The following is a 25,073-nucleotide window of genomic DNA, read 5'->3' as shown; positions in this document are numbered from 1 at the left end:
ATTATTTTGAGCGACTTTGAAATGTCACTACGATGTTGCCACTTTTTAATTTCTTCACTTTTTTGACAGACTATAGCTGTTAATGATGAATGTAAAGAAACCTACGGGCTACGAATGATAAAAACAAGTTTTTATTATTCGTAGAAAGAAACTATAAAATTCAAAGTCTAGTCGAGTCTTCTCCAGGAATTAGCAACTAGCGATACAACACTATTTTTTTAGCATTACTAATTATAAAGAGGAAATGTTCGTATTGTTGACGTCCCCACATCACGCAAAAACTTTATTCATAATATGTAGTAAAAATATATTTCAGTTTTTATATTCAGTAATATAATAAAACGACTTTTATTAGTTATTCTTTATTTTTGAAATCAATTATGAGATTTTTAAAACAGTTGCTCTTCAAAATCATTACTTTATACAAAAAAATATTGCAAGCTTTTAGTAAATTTACTTCCATATAACAAATACAACAATGATATTTAAATAAAATGACCAGATTAATAGTTTTACAATATTTCTTATAATAAAGACTTAATCTTAAAGTCAGGTTTATAATAAAAATTAACAATTAAGTGTGAGTGTTGGTTAACATTTTTAGGAAGGTTACATTTTAAAGCGCTCCTTTTTTGTATATAAAATTATTCTAAGCTTTCAGTATGTAAATGTCTTTTAGTTGACAATATACTTAATTTACTAATATTATATAGTCCGCTATGATTTATTTTATCTAGTTTGAATGTAATTTTATACAAACAACTCTGGCGTAAGTAGGAGTATAAAACTACAGTCAATATATTATATCGCAGTCACAATATGGTTTATTGTGCAAAAACTTAAAAATATAATAATATACAGAACGTACGATGGTTGATGAAAAAAAAATTACGTACAAAATGAACACATGATGAAAACATGATTGTGCTTTACAAATCAATTTACTTCTATTATCACTTCAAATAAATAATCAACAGTCATCCTTAAATCAGAAAATATCTTTAAATAGGCTGGCGATCCTTTTAATGGAATTTCCTGGACTTAAAGTAACTGTCAATTTAATAATGAATCATAAATAAATGGTCCCTAAAAGAAAAATACAAAACGAATACAAAATCACACTTCTCGCCTCTATCGAGACTAATACGTATCATAACACTAATAATTATGGCAACATTGACAATAATAATAAATAAGGAATATTCGCAGTGCTACAACGACAAGAACAAATTTAAATCAATGAAAAAAGTACTAAGTACCGCACAAAAATCTTAATTCTTTGAAAAAGTAGAAATCAGTATACAAGGCAACGACTGCAGACTTTGTTTTACTACTTACTAAACTTGTTACTTATTAGAAGCCACATTCGCAAAGTTTCGATTTATTTTAATAAGCTTGGCTCGATTTGCGAATATGTCGAATGTTAGTCATATTAAATTACATTATCGGCCCTTTTGTTGCAATATTCGTTTCGGTCACTTTGATGATTATAACGTAAATTATGTTAAGTAAACAAGGTAATCATGACTTTGTTAAAATATAAAATAATTCGATGTTTCGTTTTAAATTATAGAAAAATCAAAGTGACAGTTACACTAAAGACGCCATATTGGAATGTTTGAAATTTACAATATGGCGGTTTTTGAGCGGGAATGAAATCGAGTGTAATTTTATTTAAAGTCGAAAAGGTTCGCGTTTATCCGTAGTTCGTGATGATGGAGTAGCGCGTCGTGTGAGCGGAGTGCTTGGCGTAGTTCCGCTATCGGTGGCGTCAGACGGTCTCCTGACCAGCCTCGACGCGGCAGTCTGCTGCCCAGGCCGCACCGGTGTCGTACTGCCAGACGGCGTTCTTTGTCTAATACATAATAATAAATACGTTACGATATTATATTGACGGGTATAATCATGCAACTCAATACACCAAACCATAAAACTAGCTACACGTCTCAACGAAAAGTAAATAGAAATAGCATAGAAATCAAAATATACAAATTCTATGATACACAACACTCGAAACGAAATTTAGTAGTTTACCTAGTATTACTAATGTTAGTCTCCTTAGCCACGGGTATGCGACTTCTGCTAGGTGTTTGTCCATCGGTGGACGCGAACGACCCACTCCTACGTCATTATTAGAAAGAAAGATAGATAAGATTAGTGAAAGTTATTAATTTAAGACAGTGCGTTCATGCATAGCTGATTGTGTGCTTCAAATATTTGTTAGTAAAAATGTTAAAAGTGTACGTTTTACAGAAAGCGCAACTATCAGAGAAATTGAATCGAAGGCAGAAACTATCTATGTAATTTGTCTGGGATACGTCAAGCCCAGTCGACAGCTCACGACACAACACTCGACGTAACTCGACCAAATAACGAAGATCTGTATGTATCTGCATTCTGCCTATAAATCAATATGCCTGATGATACGTTACATAATAATCAAGGAATAATTGAGTGCAGAGCTAAAATAAGAAAAAAATATATAAGTATATTTAAGTACTAAAAATTAAAATGCATAATATAAAGAGACACTTGATTTTTGTAATTGTATCATAGCACAACATAAAATTATAATTAAAAAAAAACATTAAAAGCTTCAATTAGTACAAACAAAAATTATAAGCTTTGTGATGGTGAATTGTTTGAATATAATGTTAGGCGTAGGTACATTATTTAATATGATACTATAATCAAATATAGTGTGAAATAAATTTATGCTGACATCGGAATGAGGATGATATTCATCATGAGATGATTGTGTGGATGATAGCTGTGAAACATAAATCAACGGGCATCAAATACGGGCCAATAACTAAGCAACGAGTAACATTATGTGTACCCTTTTATATCTCTCTTCGTTGATTTTGGAGCTTCTCCGCTAGACTCGCTTATATTACTCTCATATTCATTGTCACTTGTCATTCCGGATATGCTGAACAGGGAGGAATCGTCTTCAGGACTTCTCTGGTCAGATTTTGGATCGTGGGAAGTAGGACTAGGTTCTTGGGAGGTTTCTCGGGATTGGGTTTTTCTTTTCTTATATCTACGTTCCACAGACGGTGTCCGTTGAGAACGATTCCCGATGTACACGGGTATTTTTGTGGACCCTTGAGTCTGGAATGCAGGATGCGGGTGTGATAAGGATTTAGGATGTTCTGAGGCCATCGACGATGGCTGAGAATGTATTGAACTGTTTTCGTTTTTCCATTTCCATTACCGATGCATGTGAAAAGGAAAAAAATAAATATATTAAATAAATATTGCGTTTAATATCTGAATACATTATAATATTATTATGTCTGTTAGTAATTGCACTCATTTACAGTTAGCGATGTTATTGCGTATACTTTACACAAACAAGCCCTCTTCATTTAGCCAAACCAAACGTTAACGAGCACCCCGTCACCAAAAGCCTAATGATATCAAAAAAGTAAGAAGGTGCATTGAGACTTTCTATCAAAGAGCGGATTCCTTTTCCAAGCTAACTCTATACCTAAAATTTTTACTAGCAATTGCAACTTTTAACTGGCTTATGGCTATAGGTAAGCTTAAGACATTGTTTATAATTTTTTTTGTACAGATGACGGCCGACAGCGAAATCTGACCGTTTGAAAACTTAATGCTAATAATTTAGTCACATGCATCCCAATCATAGCTATTCTGGATGGTCTATTAAACTTTTGGCCATGCTAGTTTAGTCATCCGTAAATCTCTCGTAAGAGGAAATTAAATTGGATCATGTAACCTAATGTAACAGATGTACTAAATTATAAGACCAGAGAGAAATTGCAATTATATCGTATGTACCCCTTTTTCCAAACAACACGAACAAACCGACAGTTTTGAATACCTTACTAACGCTGGTACGGGTGACAGTGTGGGTATACTGGACGTGCGGTACATTGCTCCGCTATGATACCTGTCCATACCCAGTAAAACTAATTCAGTTTACCATAATATTACAGTGATACACGTAGTTAATTCAACAGACGAATTTATTTCTAAGAAACACAAAATCAAGAATACATAAAAGATATACATGATCACAGCAGCACTTTTCTGTATTCGTTCAAAAACTTAAAAGTTTCAAAATTTAAAGCGTACCTTCCACTGGCCGGCGTCAAAAAGCCAGTTGGCGTTCTGGGCCGTGATCCACCATTAGGTGTGGTAACGCCCAGCTTGCTAGCGTTGGCGGCTGCCCGAGCAATCGACGTGCGCGTGTTGGTCACCTTTCGCATGGGTATGCGCGATGGGGTTAATACTTCATCTGCAATTAATTTAATTACTTATATGAAATTCGTCAAAGTATCTATGTAGGCTGGTATGGTAGCACAACATTTAAATCGGGGGTAGTTTAAAAATCATGAGCACGAGAATATGTTAAATACTTACCGGTGCTGTCAAGCGACAAGTTCGATCCATGTCGTGATGGGGGCTTAGACCCAGTTCTCGATCCTGGTCTTGATCCGGGTCTTGAACCACCAGGCGTAAGCGTAGATCTGGAAAATTATATAGTTATATTAAGTTATTTTGTCAGAATAATGATCCTCTTCTTGTGTAAATATTGTTTTACTCTTTTCGGGAAATAGGTAGAACCCACAGACACGATCAAGATAGATAGCGTATGCCCCCAAAACGAGCGTGCCACTTTTTTCCTACTTACTGTGACGTACCGATGATAAGAAACGTGTCCATTATCTAGGCCAACGTTTCTATTCGAATTTCTATAGCTCAATACGACAAAATTAGGCACTTGGGCATTTTTAAAATTCCGATTGACGTCGGATTCCGATAGCAGACTAAAGAACAAACTTTCGAAAGACGAGCATTGCTCGTCGTTTGGGAGGAACGCGAAGTACATACACATGCGGTATCTATCTAGATCTATATCTGTGGTAGAACCTAATAATATTATTATAACCTTGGTACACTCGGCTTGCGGTATCTCTGTCCGAGTCCACTAGCAGCTTCGTTATCACTAAGCGAGTCCGGTGTTCCTGCGCTGAGAGAAGAGCGCGAGGCACGTCCTGGGGCTCCCGTAGACATTGGGACGGAGCGTGCTGTTCTTTCCCTTACCTAAAGATGAAAATCATCGTTAATATACTCTGAACTTTAAAGCAGTAGGTGTAATTTTACTAGCAAAAACAAAACGATGATCTTTCTAAATGTGTTAGGAATAAAATGACGTGACGTTACGTGTATGATTTAAAAATTTCAGTAATGGACAAACAGTATCATAAAGGTATAATAACCTACATGAATTACAAATTTAATCAATATGCATGCTAGCTAAATGGTCTTGACAACAACGATCAACTATTGATTAGCTTCTATATACTTTATTACACAAAATCAAAACAAACAATAAAATAATTGATAATCACTGAACTTTTGTTAAAATCATAATTAAATGTCAGTGCAATAACCCACACACGCTATAGCCTATTTTTACCCAATGATATCCTGGAGACGGCTGGTACCCATGATGGTGGGTATAGTGATGGGCACCTGGCGTCGTTGAACCTTGCGATCTTGAATGTCCGTATATGAAAGCTTGCTTAGTGCCATGCGTCGAACCCACGTGGAGCGGGTACGAACACGGTAGTTCTTCACGTTGTCTGAGAGCCTCAAATATTGGCTTCAACTGCTCCATAAACTCCTCAGCTATACGCATCAATACAAAACCGGAAGACTTCATTATGCGAAGAAGAGAGAAGAGAAACATAGCCGCTACAAAATATACGCTTTCATAGTGCCAATCATTTTCCGTATCGCGAAATCTCAACAATCCGATTAATTCACACGTTTAGTCGACGAACACGCGAGTTTTTAAACGATTATGACAGGATCTATAGGGAGGGAAAACAAAATACTTTACCATTAGCATCCATATGCGCGACGTGCCACCTTTCCAATGCAGTGGGATTCAATAAATCTAGCAAAACAACACCAAATACTACACGAGCCGGTGCTTCGATGCTTAGCTAAGAGCACACTAATGCAATACGACAACGCTACGAGCTCTCACATGCTGCACTCTCGATTGTGCCTCTTGCAAATGGATTAAAAAATCCATGTACAAGATGCAGTAAAAATAAAGCGAAAAAGAAAACCCACAAACCGATGCTCCCTTAAAAACTACTGTGCAAATAATGAAATATATGACTATGAGTGAATTTACATCTATGTAGAATATAACCTGTCGGGAGAACAATATGTTTTTATTGTTATTTTTGCTTATTACTTACTTTTGTGATTGGTCCAGTTGAGGGTGGCGTATTTGTGCTAGAACGTGGCGTTCGTGGTCTGAACGCAGCCATGCTCTGTGACACTCCATCAGCCAAAATGAATTGCTCTCGTAGTTCGATGTTTGTTCTTCCCTTGGCTGCATGTGGGCGGCGTCCAGTGCGAAAACGGGATGGGAAAGGATGATGGAGAAAAGAAAACCATACGGTAACGGGAATGATAAAAAATTAAAACACCAAAAGTGTTAAAAAACAGGATGCGTGCATGGTAGTAGGAAAGAAAAAAAAAAACAACACAAAATCAGAACATGTCAAACAAAACAAACGCATTAAATTAAAATCGAATAAAAATTTGCAAAATGTGCAATTAGGATTAGGAATTATAACGATTAGTTTACTGTTCTCACCACATCAATGTTTGTTTACAAAGCAAGAAACTATGAAGGCTTTACTTAATTTTTTTGGACGCGAATACTAGAATACGATAATAATTATATAAAAAGTAGGTACCTATGTAATAATAACAATGTAGTAACCGTAGTAAATGTAGTAAGTAAGTTATTATGCCTATTAAAGTTCTTGCTTTGTAAAATGCACGACAATGATCTACCTGATAATAATGCAAATAAAATTCACAACATGCATTTTAAGGCGTTAATCAAAGCAATTTAATATCTCGACACCATAAATTAAATTAAATGTTAATTCATTAAATTAGGTATATTTATGTACACACTTATGTTTGGCAATGTTTAAATGCCTTAAAAATGATTCTTAATTCTACTGTTCATAAACTATAAAGTAAAAATAAAGTGCATGAATTGCACATAAGTAGCCAAATATTTATAAACATAATACTTAAATAGCCAAGCACTACACAGAAAAAGGCTGCAATGGAGTATTCTTTGTTTCGATAAAAGTCTAGTAAGTAAATGCAATCAGTCTTGATTATTATGAATGCTCCATTAGCAAAATAATGCCTTTCTTACCGAACGGGCAACAAGCCTCATGCTGCTCCGGCTTGCTTGGATCAGGAAGCGGTAAAACTAACGAAACTACATAATAATATTATGTAAAAAGGGATTGGGTATGAATGTAATAAAAATAACATAAATAGACAGGGGTAATGGGAGTTAAGGTTTGGATAAAGCAAATACGAATTAGTAATTTAGTAAAAACATCGATTTTTCCGTTCAGAATCGATGCGCTAGCCACATAATTAATTATAGCAGGCTATTAGTTTATTAACATATCAATTTATGCGATAAATAACAGTGTAATAATTTTATTATCGATAATTCGAAATGTAAACATAATTTTATGCTGGCAACACTATACCCCGCGCCACTAGCTAACGTCCAATGAGGGATTTTCATTTATATTTTTTAATTTTAATTTTAACAATTTTAACTAGATGGCGTAAGGATAGACACTTCTAGATTTTCTATTGGTTCCTCACCGATCTGAAATTATCTGCAGGTTGGCATCACTGACCACATATGGGTTGTGTTTCCAAAAAATATCAGTGTACTGTCAAGTGTGACATAAATCAAAATATCTTAAACCTAAGTGATCATTGGCCTAAGCGTTTAGGCCACTACACTGGTAATAGTTTAGGAACACGCTGACATAATAAAAACTTGTCAAACTGAAACTTGACAACTGAAAGAGTTTTGGCGGGCATGTCACTTTCAAACTTCTTCTACTTTTTATTGTTGGTGTGGTTTTTATTATTTTTTCCCAAATTGTGGTTTTTGGGCTTTTGATATTCATTATTGGTAAAATATTAGCCATTAAATATCCGTTATCTTGCACAAGTGCAGGTAAGATGTTGTCAAAACCAAAATGTATAATTCCTGTGACATTTGGTGTGAATATCGGTGAATAGGGCTATTTCTTCCGTGTATTTTAGCTAAAACATCGTTATAATAATTTTACTATCCTATTCATTGGAATATTATTGCGTCTTTTTCAAGTTGAAATGTATCAAGTTTTACATTCTTTTGCCCAGTTTTGTAGCAATTATTGATGGTATTCCCTGGTATTACCGATAGTTGTCTACCCATACGCCATCTAGTTACTAAAATGGAAACTGTTTGACAATCAAATTAAAAATATAGGAAAATCCCTCATTCAGCCGTAAAAAAAAAAAAAACCATTCGCAATGCGCATGTCATTGTCAAATTCGGCTTGTCGTTCGCGTCGGATCGGTATTGAGCAAGACAAAAGAAAACACGGTTTTTCATCCAAATAATAATTTGTGTTGTGTAAAATGTAATGATATCAATTCTCTAAAATTTAACATCATGTCTGGAACCATCATTGAAAATTTAAGTGGGCGAAAGCTTGCCGTTTTAGTTACTTTTCTTTTGTTATGTCAACTAGTATGTTTCCTTATCGGGGGCTTGGTCGCACCCATGCCTGCAAACGCACAAAATATACTCGGAACTGTGTGCCAAGATACTTCTACAATGAAAAATGATACAACCAAGTGGTTTTATAATCGCGGTAAAGGCAAGTGTAAATCGATAGACCTCGGACTAACACACCATGATTTATCGGAAACCGATATCGTGTTTGCATTTCAAATGCCGGTTCCTCGAGAAGGAAAAATATTTGACTACTCAAGATGGCAGCAAAATTTGATAGGCGTACTCCAAGTCGATATACAATATCATTCAAGCATGGAAATAAAACCACGCAGCACTATCACAATAGACGCGAGGTTAGCTTATCGAAATAAAGGCGATCCGGACGACGGATGGAAGTTGTACACACAGTCTGTCGAGAAACGAAATCTAGATTGCGATATTGACACGAAATCAGAGGAGTACCTATATAACTGTTCCGCTATTCCTTTGTTTGAGCTTGGTTCTTTGTTTCACGATTACTACCTACTGAACATACGATTGCCAGTTGACACTCCAGACATGAATGCACACATAGGGCATGTAAGAGACATGTGGGTTACGGTTATAAATCAGAATGGAGGTTTTACAAAGGTTTGGCTTTCTTTGAAAACAGTCTTCTTTCCCTGTATTATTTCTATATTAGTTTGGTTTTGGAGGCGTATACACATACTAGAAAGGAAACCGGTTCTACTTGAAAAAATGCTCTTAAGTTTGGGTTTAGCATTGTGTTTACTTAATGCCCCAATAGAATATTTGACATTGCAGTTTGATTTGCCCTTTATGCTACTACTTGGAGATATAAGGCAAGGAGTGTTTTATGCCACATTATTTTCATTTTGGCTGGTTTTTGCCGGAGAGCACATGCTAATCCAAGACTCATCAGCCCAGAGCTCAGTTAAACAATACTGGCGTCATTTGAGTGCAGTCGCAATGGGATGTGTTTCACTTTTCATATTTGACATGTGCGAGAGAGGCGTGCAACTGAGGAACCCCTTTTATTCAATTTGGGTAACAGATTTAGGAACAAACCTGGCCTTGACATTCATTATACTTGCTGGAATATCTACAGGAATATACTTCTTGTTTTTGTGCTACATGGTTTACCAGGTGTTTATCAATATATCCCAAAAACGTCAATCTCTACCCACCATGTGCTCAGTTCGACGGCTGCATTACGAAGGAATTATTTATCGCTTTAAATTTTTAATGCTTACGACTCTACTGTGTGCTGCACTAACTGTGATTGGATTTATACTGGGACAAGTAGCAGAAGGACAATGGAAGTGGGATGAGCACATTGAAATAGAATATACATCTGCATTCTTCACTGGCGTATATGGAATGTGGAACATATACATCTTTGCATTGCTCGTACTTTATGCTCCGAGTCACAAACACTGGCCAGTCAATGAAAACACCAGCGATACACAAAACCTGAGTGAAGAAATTGAATTTAGTCCATTGCCGACTGAGAGGAGTGAAATTTCATCCCTGACTTCCTTTATTCGTAAGCCTAATGTGGATTAAATGCAGCCATCCATGATTGTAGGAATCTCAAACTAGTGTTAAGAATGCTAACATGTATCTCATTGATGTTGTAGTCTACTATTTAACAGTATTATCCCTAGGTGTCCACATAATTTAGTGATTAGATTGTAGTTGAGTAGGTTATATCCCTTAACCCATCAATCCCCAAGTGGCAGCCGGCTGCCGCATAACAATTGAAAATCTATTGTGTCTGCGATAACCATGATGGAGATAATAGACTAAAACAACCAAGTTAAATTTGTTTAACTCGATCTATAAGAAGAATGACAATTTAATAACCCTCAAATATTTATGAAGAGCAAAATGACTCACAAATTCCTTGTAGTCCAAGTGGCCTGACCTTGGCCTTTCCATTTTAGAATTTTATGTGTAGTGTAATCTTGTAGCTCTGTTAAAGCTTAGTTTTTGCTGTGATAGTGACTTGTTTTAAACGCATTTTAAATTGTTAAATTTAATATGGAACAGTGTTGCCAGCTATTTTTTATATCTTTTCTATTAGTAATTGTAAGTTAATTTTTGTACGTAATCAATAAATTTTTGAAAACAAGATTGTTATTTTTTTAAACACTCACAAACAAATAAAATATTTCCCTGTCATCACCTGTTATTGGTCATTATTAGTCTTGGGTTAACAGTTATCACAAATCACGTTTATCGATTTTGATTGACACTTTGAATATTCAGATACTCATCAATTGACTTTCTGTATGTACATTTCAACAGGAAGTCAATAGAAAAAAAATATTCTAGATGGTTTACCAAAAGGTAAAGCACCTAAAATATTATGTTATTAGAGATTAGATTGAATAAAAACCTGTATTGGTTCAAGCCTTTTCTTTAATAAGTATACTAATAATAATAAATTAAGTTAAATATTTTAAAATTCAGCTTTTGGATTTTTATTCAAAAATAACCACAGAATATTTATGGAAAGCAATTATACTAAAATAACCTACTTCGAATGCTTATAACTGAAATTTTAAATTCATAATAATAATTTGAGAATTGAGTATAATAAACCAGTCTTAATAAGATGATGCTTTCTATAAATATCCTTAAATACTTAAGACTAGGAAATTTTGATTTTAAACCACCACTATGACGTCAGTGTAATGGAATTTAACTTAGGATTTGTTAAAATGTAACATGTGGTAAGTACCTTACTCATTTTAGTTTTTGATTGTTATTTTTTTTTTTTTTGCAAAATTTTAAATTTATCATAAATATTGTAAATAATTTTAATACTGGATTTGTAATTAATTTTAGCGTAAGCTATTATGAAGGCAACAAAAATATCTGAATATTCTCATCTAACGACATCCTAAAAATGTGTATTTTGGAGGTAGGTACTAAATATTATATTGTTTGTTGGTATAAATAGTCAGTATATTAAGATGCGACCCGGTCTCAAGACGCGGACGCTCTGTGATTGGTCCAAATTTTGACAGCCAACCAATCACAGAGCCTGAACCGTGTCTTGAGACCGAGATGCATCTTGAGTACTGACTATTTATACCAGCCTAAGACTTAAAATCAATCCATAATAGCTTACACTTTAAAACTTAGGCCCACTTGCGCCATTGGGTTGCTGCTAATTCTGTATTATAATGTGACTTCTCTTTCTCGTGTGCACGACACGAGCGCAAAATATCTCATAAACAAGAGTGATGAGTGATGACTGATGCCATGATATTAATAATTGAGGATTAGCTTTAACCCAGATTAGTACAAGTGGATCCTTGACTTTCAAGTGATAAATGGATAGGAACGTACCTCGGCAGGGGTCGTTTTTGACGAGGAACTCGTCTAGAGCTACCCATCCTCCTCCCACGCGGACCATCACAGTAGACCTCAGGATGCGGACCAGACGCAGTTTTTGCGAATCGCCGAACTATTTTAAATATATTTGATATTGACTATATTCGAAATCTGATAAAAAACTCAGATTGAACTGAATCTTTGTCGTATCTCGTCATGGCTAATACATTTTATTTTTATTATATCTCGTACCGAATGCAAATTATGAGGAATCAAATTCCAAATCGATATAATATGTAATGACTAATGATGTAGCATTTACAATCTCGATTCTAAACAACAAATAAACTCACCCTATATTTGCCCTCTCCAACTTGGAACACCCTGAACTTCTGTCGGCAGGTACACAGCATCACTAGTCGTTTCACTTCGTCGTGAATCTTGTCCGCGTCCGTCGGCGGTCCGCGTCTTTCGACCTGTTAACGATCAAATAATTTGTAAAATGTAAACACACTAATCTATACTAATAACTAGATGTCCCGCGCGGCTTCGCCCGCGTAAATTAGAAATTTTACAGAATCCGTAGACGTACATTTTCCCATAAAAAATATTTCCCCCGTTTTTCCCACATTTTCCTGAGTTTCTTCTGTCGTATTAGTCTTAGAGTAATAATATAATATAACCTTCTCGATAAATGATGAGTCTTACTCGATAAATGATCTATCTAACACTGAGATAAGTTTTTAAATCGGACCTGTAGTTTCTGAGATTGACGCGTTCAAGCAAACATACTCTTCAGGTTTATAATATTAGGTAGATATAGATTTTTTTTAATTATCGCTTGACAAACTCGAGTCTCGATCTAAAAGACTATGAAATGGTATAATATGGTAGTGATGATGATGATGATGATGATGAAGAATGTAATTTGCATAGTAGCATATGCTTTCTGTTCTTAAAACAACGCCGAAACTCCCAAACTTGTATCTATAAAGAATCAGGAATTCTCTCAGCACCTTCCGAACCACGGTATACCAGGTATATCTCGGTGCAAAATCTTACTTGTTGGTAGCATATGCTTAGAATACTTCTCACGAAACCGAAGTCACCATATGTTTCCCTATAAGTTTTGAGGAGTTCCCTCGATTACTTATGGATCCTTCATCAGATCACCACTTTTCTGAATATAATACCAAATTGGGATGATACCCTATATACCAAAAGAAAAATTTTGAAAATCGGTTAACAAACGGCGGAGTAATCGTTGAATATAAGAAAACGAACATAACACCTCCCCCATTTTGAAAGTCGGTTAAAATTGTAGCCTATGTGTTATTTATTTAATATTTTAATCAGCACATGAATTGAATAACAAAATTTTTTTCAAATTAATCGTAGCACCATCTGTCAGGACAAACTAAAATTGAAATAGAATAATATTGAATGCGATGATAGCGCCGTCCGCCGGATCTAATGTAAAACATTCCAAAATCAACAACTCCTTATAAATAAGAAATTAATTGAAAAAACATTTTCCTGTAGACCAAACTGTAAATCTAAACCATTCTCGAATCTCCACGAACACACACAAAAAATTTCATCAAAATTGGTCCAGTCGTTTAGGAGGAGTTCAGTCACATACACACGCACACAAGAAATATATATATTAAGATAACTATGTCTTTCCTGTTAGTGATAGTTTCTTCAAGATTATTAAGCGGCTGATCTGATACTATGATAAAATTGATTATAGATGAAAGGTACTGTTCCTGTCTTAGTTTCTTACGGTATTATGAATAGTTATAGTTGTGCAACAAAGTTGCAAAATCTAGTTAGGTAAGGCAGTCGAAAAAATTGTTACATAGCTAACTTCAGCCTAATGCGAATATGTTCCATAGCTTGAGTCGGTAGGAGCGTCGATGGATCAATTAATATACTTACCCAGTCAGGTCTGAGAGCGGCGATGAACTCCTCCCAGTCGATGAGGCCGCTACCGTTCCTGTCGAACAGGTCAGCCACGGCGCCCATCTCCAGACGAGAAGTGTCGAATTCTGTTCACAAACAAGACAATGGTTACTAATTACTATTGATAGTTAAATCTCGGTGGCCTTATACTTCTAGATTAGCTATACTCAACCTGCAGCCCGCGGGACGCGAGGGGCGAGGGCACCGCCGGGACTTTATCAGTGACTAGATTAGACTTTAGCGGGAATTTTAAAATTCATGCCTACTGGCAAAATAGAGTAAAGTCGTCGTGAAAGTTGAAGAACGTTATTTTTAATTGAAAAATAATAGTTGCGGCTCGCGACACCAAGACGAAAACATGTTTGTGAGTTGTGACCCGTATAAAAAAAAGGTTGAGTACCACCGTTTAAGATCCATTAATAAAAGTACAATACTCACTGGTGTTGATGATTCCATCGATGAACTCGTTCCTGGGTATGAAGCCGTTGTTGTCCTTGTCCATCTTGCGGAACAGGTCCGTGAGACGGGACTTCTTGTGGTTCATGAACTTCAGGAACTGTTAAAACGTTCACAGTTAATGTATGAAGTATGAACTCTCTAATTCATAAATTATCAGATAAATAACTCTTATGTAGTGCTTTATTAAAAAAAAGTAATTTTATTTTCTACTCTTGCTGTATAAAAATAATTTTGGAACTATCCTAAGTGTTTGACAGCTTTAGCTTTAATTTTAGTTTAGACAATAGACAGCTGGGCGCTGGCCATAAACTGAATCCAGGGTGTAATTATTGCATACCAAAATAATTCAGTGAATGATTAAAATGTCTTCAAATTGACATGCATTCTTTTATTAAGAGTGCATGCGAATTCCAAATAGCCAGCTTTCGTTGTAAACCCAAAACTATAGTTACTCGTTTTCTCCAGTCGTCCCAGCTGAAGTTGGACACTCGCTGCAGCTCCTTGAGATGTTCGAGGCGCTCGTGCAGCCGCCTCTGTCTCTCCCACGCGAGCAGCCACACGGTGCGCCACTTGTCCCATAGCTGTCTCACCCTCGGCGACCTGAACTCCGGCTCTGCTCCTTTGCTGTTTGTCAATAGATATGTCAATTAGGGTCAATCAGACCGCAACGCGACGCGTAGATGCATTTCGAAAGTATGGATTTCACAGACTTCAATTGCGTGAAACGTCATGACAGTATATAATAAAGTACTCTGTGGTCATGACTCATGCAAATACATACAAATTTAGAAATGCATCTACGCGTCGCATTGCGGTCTGAATTGCCCCTACGTGGCAAATTGTCTACTGTTTGTAACTACCCTACGAATAATAAATAGGATTTATTATTCGTAGTAACTACCTATGTAAATTGTAATGTCTTCTTGGGGTTTTTTTGACAGTAGTTCATTTATGCCCAGTTTCAGAGTTTTTTTGACAAGAGTTTATCTAATCACTCAAACACACTTAGATTGGCTAACGTAAAGTCGTTAATGCTAGTTAAGATAAACTTCACTAGAGTTGATAACTTTTCCTGTAAAAAAAAAACCTCAGGAACCATAAAGTTAATATACATAGCGGAATTTCGGTTTCGTTTGACAGCTCGAGATTGTTGCTCTATTCCGCTAGGTAAGTATATTAACTTTATGTCAGGAACCAGACTAAAATCACCACGTTCGATTGGCTAACATCATAATGTTTACCCACCAACAACGTTATTGAAAAGATAAACTTCTGTCAATATATATCCGCAACCGATTAGTAAGAATAGTAGTAGAAAGTAGTTTCTTTCACTATGATACTGACTAAAGAACCTAAGTGTTTTGTTGTTCTTGAACTAATAATAAAATTAAGTGATTAAAACATATTCAAGTTAAAAAAAACTAGAGACAATAAGTTTCCTAAATTGAATAAGTACCTAATTAGTATAAAAATATTGATAAAAAAATAATAAGTTTAAAAACACATGCCAAAACATTACAATAGAAGCAGCAAAAAACATACAAAAATTAAGCAAAATAAGAACTTAGTTATAAAACCCACAGTATAAAACAAATTAATCACAAAAGCATCCATTTCATTGATTGTACTTCCAAAAGATCTTTTTTTTTAATTTTTGAGTTTTTCCCTTATTTTAACAGACTACCAAAACAGAAGGAGCTTTTGTATTCGGCTGTATTTATCTTCATTTATTAGTAACAATATAATTTTGAATTTACTATATTAATTAAGTTCCAATAGTTCTATGTAAATTTTGATATTATGTTAGTACGTCCTAAATGTGCCTTTTCCATTTAATTTCTACACCGAATCATCACAAAATATTGAATAGGATTAGGTAGGTTAAAGCAAATTGTTTTAAAAACGTGGGTAGTGACAAGTTTGATATGTGACGTATGGCTGTCAAAAGGTCACTGAACTAATGATAGAATTCACAAAGGAGCCATAAATAAAAAGAAGAAGAAGATGAAGAGATACTTTTTTTAAGACACATTAACGGCCGTTCCCAATATTTAATCTATCTCTGGTTTTGACCTACTAGAGATAGGAATAGCTCACAATTGACATAAAATATATGTCTCTAATGTCTAATGTGAGCTATTCCTATCTCTAGTAGGGCAAAACCAGAGATAGATCAAATATTGGGAACGGCCGTTAGGCATACGCATTGATCTGCCAATCCTTACCTTCCCCTCGGCGGGAACCTGGGTCCATAGTGCGGGAGGTTGCGGTCTGGCGAGTCGCGGCCGGGGCTGAGGCGACTGGAGGACACGCATAGTATAAACACACATGTAGTACAAACCCCGTCTCCGCACTGTTAGCCCGAGTTAGCTCCGTTAGTCCAGTGTTAGCCGGCCCTGTTAGTTTGTGATGGTGGATAATGCGGTGCTTTTGTGCTAGATTGCCCGAACACTAGTTATACTTAACTTGTCATTTTATTGTGATTCGACTCTATAATGATGTTTGGATTTGTTAGTTTTCTAAACTGAGTTAAAGGTGTTATTATAATTACTTCAAGAGCAATATTATATCCGAACTCCCTACTTGTAACCTTAACCCTTGAATTAACATGCAAGATCTACTCAGAATACAGTCTCACAAAATACCTTCACCACAACATGCAACGTTCAATATTCTTTATATCATGCTTCTAAGCAGAACAAAGCTAATGCATTATTATGCTTCGAAATTACAAATCGAAACTAAGAAGTAGGTTTAGAAAAGCTAAAACTTCTAAAACTAACACTAAATTTCAACACTAAGTATAGAAATATTTCTTTCTCTCATAGAACACGTGCCTTTACTTTAGATCTTAGAGTTAGTCTGAGTAAAGGGTTTTAGAGATATCTAAAACCCATTACCCAGCTTTATTTGAAGTCTTTTTGTGCCTCAACCTTGGCCTCAACCTTTCAGGTGAAAATACCTTCAAGGCTCAGCCTTCCTTGTATAATATATAGCAAAAACTAAGCATAGATTCTATAATGGTAAGTATAATATTTTATAAACCTTTTAAGAGAGAAGAAGAAATATTCCTTAAACACAAACTACAAAAATAAAATCTAATTCTCTTAAAATTGAAACAATCCTAGAATGAAAACCACATCAAACCTTCCTCTCCTACTTCGACTGTGTATCCGGGACCTGCCGACGCCAAGCGTGACATAGAGAACGAGACACAAAGCTACATTTACACGTGTTAGAGCGAGACGAGACGTTGTATTATAGAAGACCCATTAAACACGTTAGAGGTACCAACATAGTATATTATGGTGATTAGTAAAATAGAAAAAGAAATGAATTTAGAGCAACGTGTTTCAAAGGTTTCAAATTAAGCCCAAGAAATTAATAGTTAAGATAAAAATTGATGAAATTATAGCCTTTTAATGAAAAAATCAAATGAAAGAACATGTATAAATTAAAATTAAAAAACATGTTTGGATGAAAATAAATAGAAAACAAACCTGTAGCGTCTAGAGCCATAGTAATCAGGCGACATCGACCTCTCCCTGTTGAGATCGTGCTGCGAGCCGCGGCTGATGTGGCAACATTAACACCCCATGCAATGACGTCACAATATGGCGGTGGCGCGAAACGTGTGGGTGAGAGAAAACATAAATGAAAACTGGTGAACTTAAGCGTGACACGAAATAATCGACACATAACAAATGAATGTAACATAAAATTAAATGAAATATTGAATACAAAAACTAGTGAACATGTTATACTATTTGACAAAAACCTTCCTTATAAGATTTTATTACCTATTTAAATTAGTTTGTGTCATTCCTTTTTTATACAATTAAAGGAATATTTTTATGGCAAATAGTATAACGCGGAAGCTGTACGCGAAGCCTATGATATACTTACACAGGTGTTCCCTTGGTTGCCTGTTTGGCGGACACCTTGCGTGGCGTCGACTCCCGACCCACGCTCTGGCTCTTGACCTGCCAAAAAATTGAATATTTTTACAGATTTTATAATAATATGGGAGATTATCTAAATACTTCGAAATCAAGTTGTGCATTCATTGAAATGTTGTATTCTAGTATAGGATGAGACTATTCTTTCGCGACTAAAGATATATTATTAGCCACTCTCTTCTCATGAAAATGTTGCTCCTTCATTCTAGAATAATACTATCAGAGAAGTCGATTCATAGGCAGATGGCGGACCAACGTAAATTAGTCGCGTTGTGTTAAACCCATCCGACAGATCACAGCTATAGGTCGATTTCTTCGATGGTACAAGGATAATCACCTGGTACGCCTTGCACACACGGTCCACCTCGCTCTGCCTCTTCTGCGTGTGTTCCATGAGATCTTTGTGGTCCTCGATGAGTCCCTCCAACAGCTCAATAGATTCTGGCAGCGGCTCAGCTTCCAATGCTACACAAAGTAGTATGAAAGTTAGCAACAACCCGACTTATTTATAAAGGAATCGGGACCAGGCCGTTTGCTACCAAATTACAAAATCGTATTCTTTAAAATTTCAATTACTTCGGTTGGTACTGTTCTGTTAAGCAGCTACTCACTTACTGTTACGTGACAGACTTGCCAATTAGTACCGTGGAAACGTATATGAAACTTATGCACTCCGCTCAAAAATAACTAACATTGGGAGTACTAATTAAAACTGAATGTATATTGTAAAATGAACTCACTATGCAGAGTGTTCTCGAGTCCGGACAGCCACTGTAGCAGCTCGTCGAGCACGAGGTCCAAGTCCTTGAGGCTCTGCATGTGCGCCTCCAGCTTGCTGCCGCGCTGCATCGCCCATTGCCATACCTGTGTCGAAACAAACCTAAAGTATTTGCACACTATATTTAGGGTAAAAATGTTACCAAGAAAGAGACTAACTAGCACCCAAAATATCAAAAGTTAGTTCGTAGAAAATCAATAAGACTTGCTATAGTGATCGCAGAATTAAAGAATTAACACATAAACCGCGACAAACAGATCTACGGTTTCTTAGACAAGTCTTAAAAAATTCACCTGCCCTGCAGACACTTTACTGAATATACGCAAAACCGGTGATACGGATATCGTCAATTTTCTCGATTTTACTTCCATTTTAATTTTGTTATGTAAACATATTTGCAAAAAAAGTTACAACAGATTCACACAATCGAATCCAAATATACACTGAAGGTAAAATTACGATTAGATATAAATATTAATTAAAATAAGATAATAACAATCTAAGATTACTGCCTAATGATACGTAGAAAGAAGATATAATTTTAATACATAATATGCAAGGCGAACTAAGCAGGGTTGCATACATTTTAACCGATTCAATGCGACACACCTTTTTGAAGACTTTCAGTATGGCATACAATTTTCTCGTGACACGTGAGCCGTGTCATACGCCATAGAGGTAGATGACACGGCTACCATGTCACCCGCCACGTCCAAAAAGATTTATTGTTTTTCTTGGTTGTTACGTGTTTATTAACAATAACACAAAGCTTTCATACACAACAACACAACAAGCGTTGAGTAAGTTTTCCTTTGTGCTTCGTCATACTGGTTTTGCATCTGTTTTCAGGAGGATACCAAATATCGCTGAAAAAGGTAGAAAGCCCGTTTCCGAGATAGTTTTTTTAAAATGAAAAGTTAAGTAACTGACCTCGTCCCATCTGCTCTGTATGATGGTGATCCAGTGCTTGATGACGGGCACGGCGTCGGGGTGAGCACGCGACAGGATGTCGCGCGCCAGCTGCACTGTCTCGTCCTTGTCGCGACCCTGTATCAAACATTGTCATTTTTAGAAATATTCGATTGTATCCAATAGTACGCTATTGGATAAAATACTAACTTAATAACAAGGAAACTGTAAAACTCTGGAACGAACTGTCACCAGCAGTATTTCCGGACCAATATGACCTGCAAATCTTCAAGAAGAGAGCATATTCCCTCTTTAAAGGCCGGCAGCGCACCTGCAGCTCTTCTAATGTTGCGAGTGTCCATGGTCGACACTCGACGGTAGTTGCTTTCCATCAGGTGACCCGTTTGCTCGTTTGCCCCCTTTAAAAAAACTGTCATACCTTGTCGGCCAACTCCCTTGCGAACCGCTCGTGGTCGGCGAGCGCGGCGCGCGCCTCGGCCTCGCCGTCGGGCAGCGCGCCCGCGAACCGCAGCCGCGTCTCCGCGTCCGACAGCCACTCCAGCAGCATGTTCACCGACTTGTGTAGACGCTCCGCCTGAGAACAAGAGAGACGCATAAAATGATTGCTACATAAATGGAGGTTTTGCTAGTTGCTAAAACTCGAGAAGGGCTGAGCCGATTTGGCTAGGGTTGAAATATTCGTGAAAGTCCAGGGAAGGTTTATATTAGAAAAGAAATTATATAAATTTCAACGGGTCATCTAGCCACGTGCTAAAACATAAGAACTAAACTGCTAAAACCTAAGAAGAAAATGTAAGGCTGACGTCAGCCGTCGAAAAGTGCCGTTCGTCTGTAAGCGCTCTAAGATGTAAAAAAAAGTACAGCCCTTCACCTAACTAATGGACCATCGATGCAGTTGCTTACTGGTTTCAATAAAACTGTAAAATTGAACTTACATTAAGAGAATACACTTTCTAGTCATTGGTTTTATAAATAATTACCTCCTTGAGAGCTCCTTCCAGTCTTTGCGCTTTCCTCTCGCTGAGCGACTGCACGGCGTCCCAGGCGCGTTTGAGTTCGCCGCACTGTTGTTTGATGTTGGTGGCGTCTTCTGGTGGAACCTAGTCAAAAAAAAGTAGAATTAATAAATGCAGGATGACATAATGTAGGACTCTACAGTTATAGAATGCAGTACATAAATTGTAATTATGTTACTTACAGTAGCTTCGAGATCTCGACCGGTCTTGAGAACAGACTGCATCTGTCCTTGGCGAGAATGCAGATCTTCCTCGAATTGCTGCAAAAATATTGTAATTAATTTCTTTTGTCACTTCATAAAAGCAGAACTGTTGTAATAATAATATTTTCAACCAGCAACTTATGTACGCAAGGACGTACGCCTGTAGGCGAGTATGCAAGTTTGTATTTAAGTATGTATGTCTAGGTTTAAAGGTATTTATTTACTTAAAAAAGAATATTATTACAAATATGCACTTTTATACGCAAGTACGCTAATTCGTACGCAAGTGAGCACTTAATACGTAAATACGCTAATTCGTACGCAAGTAAGCACGTTTATACGCAAGTACGCTAATTCGTACGCAAGTGAGCACTTAATACGTAAATACGCTAATTCGTATGCAAGTAAGCACGTTTATACGCAAGTACGCTAATTCGTACGCAAGTTAGCCCGTTATACGCATCTTACCTTGTGCTGTTCAATAAGCGCCATGACAGTGTCAAGGTCACCGTGGACGGGCGAGTCGGCACCCAGAGCCGCCTCCTGCCGCTTCAGCCATTCCAGTAGAGCACCCATCGCGTCCTTGAACTGGCCGGAGTACAGCAATGCCTCTTCGAGCTTGCGTTGCCTGTAAAATTTATATATGTAGTGGGTCTCGATCTGGGTGTTATTATTTTTGGAACTTACAATTAAAGCTAGATAGAAGGTATCAAAACTACATTACAAAAGTAATTAATTATTAGTTAAGTATAATTTAATGTATCATTTCCAAACTATTCAGTTGTAAAATAGTTCAGTTAAGTTTTAATTATTTTATGTGTTACCAGGCTGAAACATACCTATCGACTGCCTTAGAGCAGACGGTGGTCCACTTGGTTTTGAGATCAGTGAGCATGTTGCGCAGCGTGGGCTCGTCTGTCTTGGGTGCCTTGTCCTTGAGTTGTTTGCCGACTTTCGTGGTTTGGTCGTACACAGGCTGCTTAGCAGCCAGAGCCTTTTGGAACTCGCGATGTTTGTTCAGCCTATAGACATATTTTGTAGAAAATATTTTTATTTAATTTTAAAATATAACAACCATGGAATAAACAAGGTATCCGTATCACTTCATGAAACATACTTGTTTTTTTGGGATAATAATATTTGTATTTGTAGATAGTGAAATTTTTACCTGAGTTTAATCTTCTCTGGATCGTTGATGGTAGTTTCGGAGTTCAGCTGATCTAATTGCTCCTCAGTTTCGTTGAGCCAACTCATCAAATTAGTCCTGTGCAAAAAAGTAATAATGTAATCCAGAAAAAAAGAACAGGATTTCAGTTCGCCGAAGCCTGGTACATATTATGTTTCGAAGTAAATTAATCAGAATTACCTATATAAAAAGTCTAGTAAAAAAAAAAAACAATATATTACATACCACATATCATTGAACTCCTTGGCTTCTTTGAGTCCAAGATCCAATGCACGGGTCCTTTCAGCAGACTTGGAAACAACTCGTTCCCATCTATGCTGCACCGACACCAGTAAGTTCTTGATCAGGATGACATCCTGCTTCTGGCTGAAATACTTGAGGTGAGTGCCCTTCTTGTCCAGTTGGAGCATGGTCTCGCGGTGGGTAGATACTTCTTTCTGGAACGCCTTGTGTTCCTCAACTTGAGCTAACGGAAGAAATTAAGAAAATCAGGAAATAAGTTCAGAGACTTAATTTTAAAAAGTTTTTTTTTAACTTCAACGTAATCTTTAAACACAATTATTGTAGCATTGCCTAAATTTTTTTTTTTTGTTTAAAATTACCAATATATAAAATCGCATTACTTTTAGCCGAGTTTCTCATTTTTTCTTTTCAAATTATATCAATCACTTACATAGCAATGTCTCCATGACCCTGGAGACTGGTTTGGCGGAGGAGAGCGTTTTCTCGGCGCTGGTGAGCCAGTCCACGAAGGCTTGCAGCGCATCGTGGAACTCCGTAGCTTCCTTCAGTGCTATCTCCAGTTTAATCTTCTTATCGGACGCTCTGTTCAAATTTAAACAATTCAACGTTGGAAAAAATTAAACAATTTAAACGTTTTAATAAACGCATATCCAGCTTAATGGCGTTTACACGTTTCCAGAAATACTTTAACAGAAAAAAAATATATCGTGACGTTTACACAGAAATAAATAAATCCAATATATATTTCAACTTTTGTGATTGTGATATATTCTCACATTTTTTTTACCTCGATACACCTTAACGGGTTAAAACTGACCTGGACGTGACATTGTCCCATCTGGACTTGAGGTTCTTGAGGTTGAGGTGCAGCTGCGAGTGCGGGTTGGGTTTCTCCTGGCGCTTGATGTACTCCTGGCCCTGCTGCAGCACCGCCTCCACCTTCGGCCGGTTGGCTTCGATCTCGTTGTACACCTCCTATACATGGTAGGGTTATTCGCATTATTCAATGAAGAAAACAAATCTCTTCATTTTTAAATCTAGAAATATATTTGTATAAATAAACTTCTTCCCAGTAAACTACGAAAAAACGCCTATTATATACGCCATTTTGCCATGAATACTTAGTATTAATACAGCCATAAATTATTATACAATTTTTTTTTCATTATTTATTATCTGTCGTTGATTCTCTACTGAAACTCAACAAAACGTTGATTCTTTTTCAACAAAACGTACCATGAATCTCTCGAGTTGTTCTGTGGCGGTCTCAGGCAGGCCGCCGACGGGCTTGGAGGCGGCGATGACGCTGTCCACCTCCGACAACCACGACAGCAAGTCGCCGATCTCCGCGTTGAAGCTATACACAAACGACAAATTGCAAATGTGTATTTCATTTTTTATTGCTATAATAAAAATATCAATTGCCTTAACTGCCTTAACCTTTTCTTACTGCCCATTTCAAAATTACCTTTGCGCCTCTCGCAACGCGTCTTCCAGCTCGGATTGCTTGTCTCTGGCCCTTTGTTGTAGTTCGCGCCATTTCCTGTTGAGAAGCGCAAGTTTCTCGGCAGTGTCGCCTGCTTCTTCCGATCCTATTTAGACAACAAATGTTTATTATATTAATATATTATAAAACTCAATAACATACAGCTTGGCAAAAAAGTGTCTGATGCGGTGACAGCTGAAACTAAGAGTTTTTATTTATGAAAATACTACATCACTTGTCAACTCTAGTATGTAAATATTGTGTCAAAATTGTAGCGTAGGGTTGCCTATAAAGAAAAGCGCTCTCATATTTTAATACACACTCTTTTATGCCAAGCTGTACACCGATACTAAATAATTCAACTGCAAATTTAATCTATTATAATCCATTTGCATTAAGAAAAAAAAAGTAACGTCATTAGCGAAATGTTAAAATCGATCAATGACGCGTCCACAGTCCGCACCTATTCTTTGGTGAGAACAAATACGACCTAAACGTCATTAGTCTGTTGTGACATCTTCAGTCGCAAATGTACCATCGAGGAAATTTATTTCTAGGCAGTTGACGGACCTACGACATTTGGTCGGCTTATGTCAATTCAATGTTAGCTGTGATCGGTCGGATAGATTTGACTAAATGCCAAATTACTTAGGTCCGCTATCTGCTTGATGCCTAGAAGGTATCAACTTCTCTGATAGTACAATAACAATAATAACAAAAGTCGTGTACGCACCAGCGTGCGCGAGTTGCGCGCCGGCTTCGTTGAGCGTGTCGACGGACGGCTGATGCGCCGCGATGTCGTTGGCCAGCACCTTCAGCTTGGCCAGCTCCACTTCCAGCACTTGCGGGTCTCCGGCCACCTGGATCCAACAACAATACAAACTAA

At 36.8% G+C, this 25,073-nt stretch overlaps 2 protein-coding genes across 11 annotated transcripts in view; one reads left to right on the top strand and one right to left on the bottom strand.

Annotated features, from left to right (window-relative positions):
* Nucleotides 1–346: 346 nt before the first annotated feature.
* The window catches only part of LOC121727179 (microtubule-actin cross-linking factor 1), a 204,574-nt gene continuing 179,847 nt past the window's right edge, over nucleotides 347–25,073 (bottom strand). For 2 of the 10 annotated variants that reach the window (XM_042114938.1, XM_042114883.1), the window contains 32 exons: nucleotides 24,921–25,047; nucleotides 24,170–24,293; nucleotides 23,938–24,058; nucleotides 23,519–23,676; nucleotides 23,132–23,283; nucleotides 22,684–22,924; nucleotides 22,441–22,536; nucleotides 22,112–22,294; nucleotides 21,741–21,900; nucleotides 21,252–21,329; nucleotides 21,034–21,153; nucleotides 20,472–20,627; nucleotides 20,054–20,170; nucleotides 19,086–19,209; nucleotides 18,683–18,810; nucleotides 18,293–18,369; nucleotides 17,887–17,958; nucleotides 17,534–17,566; nucleotides 16,612–16,686; nucleotides 14,839–15,010; nucleotides 14,366–14,483; nucleotides 13,904–14,013; nucleotides 12,316–12,438; nucleotides 11,978–12,095; nucleotides 6,249–6,385; nucleotides 4,922–5,076; nucleotides 4,393–4,499; nucleotides 4,105–4,267; nucleotides 3,851–3,919; nucleotides 2,840–3,190; nucleotides 2,035–2,121; nucleotides 347–1,855 (listed from right to left, as the gene is read on the bottom strand). In XM_042114938.1, coding sequence (XP_041970872.1) covers nucleotides 1,675–1,855; nucleotides 2,035–2,121; nucleotides 2,840–3,190; nucleotides 3,851–3,919; nucleotides 4,105–4,267; nucleotides 4,393–4,499; nucleotides 4,922–5,076; nucleotides 6,249–6,385; nucleotides 11,978–12,095; nucleotides 12,316–12,438; nucleotides 13,904–14,013; nucleotides 14,366–14,483; nucleotides 14,839–15,010; nucleotides 16,612–16,686; nucleotides 17,534–17,566; nucleotides 17,887–17,958; nucleotides 18,293–18,369; nucleotides 18,683–18,810; nucleotides 19,086–19,209; nucleotides 20,054–20,170; nucleotides 20,472–20,627; nucleotides 21,034–21,153; nucleotides 21,252–21,329; nucleotides 21,741–21,900; nucleotides 22,112–22,294; nucleotides 22,441–22,536; nucleotides 22,684–22,924; nucleotides 23,132–23,283; nucleotides 23,519–23,676; nucleotides 23,938–24,058; nucleotides 24,170–24,293; nucleotides 24,921–25,047 — 4,233 coding nt within the window. In that variant the 3' untranslated portion in view covers nucleotides 347–1,674. Of the gene's footprint in view, nucleotides 1,859–2,034; nucleotides 2,122–2,839; nucleotides 3,191–3,850; nucleotides 3,920–4,104; nucleotides 4,268–4,392; nucleotides 4,500–4,921; nucleotides 5,077–5,452; nucleotides 5,665–6,248; nucleotides 6,386–11,977; nucleotides 12,096–12,315; nucleotides 12,439–13,903; nucleotides 14,014–14,365; nucleotides 14,484–14,838; nucleotides 15,011–16,611; nucleotides 16,687–17,533; nucleotides 17,567–17,886; nucleotides 17,959–18,292; nucleotides 18,370–18,682; nucleotides 18,811–19,085; nucleotides 19,210–20,053; nucleotides 20,171–20,471; nucleotides 20,628–21,033; nucleotides 21,154–21,251; nucleotides 21,330–21,740; nucleotides 21,901–22,111; nucleotides 22,295–22,440; nucleotides 22,537–22,683; nucleotides 22,925–23,131; nucleotides 23,284–23,518; nucleotides 23,677–23,937; nucleotides 24,059–24,169; nucleotides 24,294–24,920; nucleotides 25,048–25,073 lie in introns of all 10 variants that reach the window. The other 8 variants (XM_042114947.1, XM_042114865.1, XM_042114892.1 and 5 more) reach the window with 8 other exon arrangements.
* On the top strand, nucleotides 8,408–10,751 carry LOC121727277 (protein wntless). Its single transcript, XM_042115010.1, has one exon. The coding sequence runs from the start codon at nucleotides 8,552–8,554 to the stop codon at nucleotides 10,181–10,183; it is 1,632 nt and encodes a 543-aa protein (XP_041970944.1). The 5' UTR covers nucleotides 8,408–8,551; the 3' UTR covers nucleotides 10,184–10,751.

The sequence above is a fragment of the Aricia agestis genome, chromosome 1, assembly GCF_905147365.1.
Source record: "Aricia agestis chromosome 1, ilAriAges1.1, whole genome shotgun sequence".
In the NCBI taxonomy this organism is placed as follows: Eukaryota; Metazoa; Arthropoda; class Insecta; order Lepidoptera; family Lycaenidae; genus Aricia; species Aricia agestis.
This window is presented reverse-complemented; position numbering and strand designations above follow the sequence as displayed.

Excerpts from the sequence above, each read along its gene's own strand:
- LOC121727277 (XM_042115010.1), top strand. The coding sequence starts at position 8,552 with ATGTCTGGAACCATCATTGAAAATTTAAGTGGGCGAAAGCTTGCCGTT.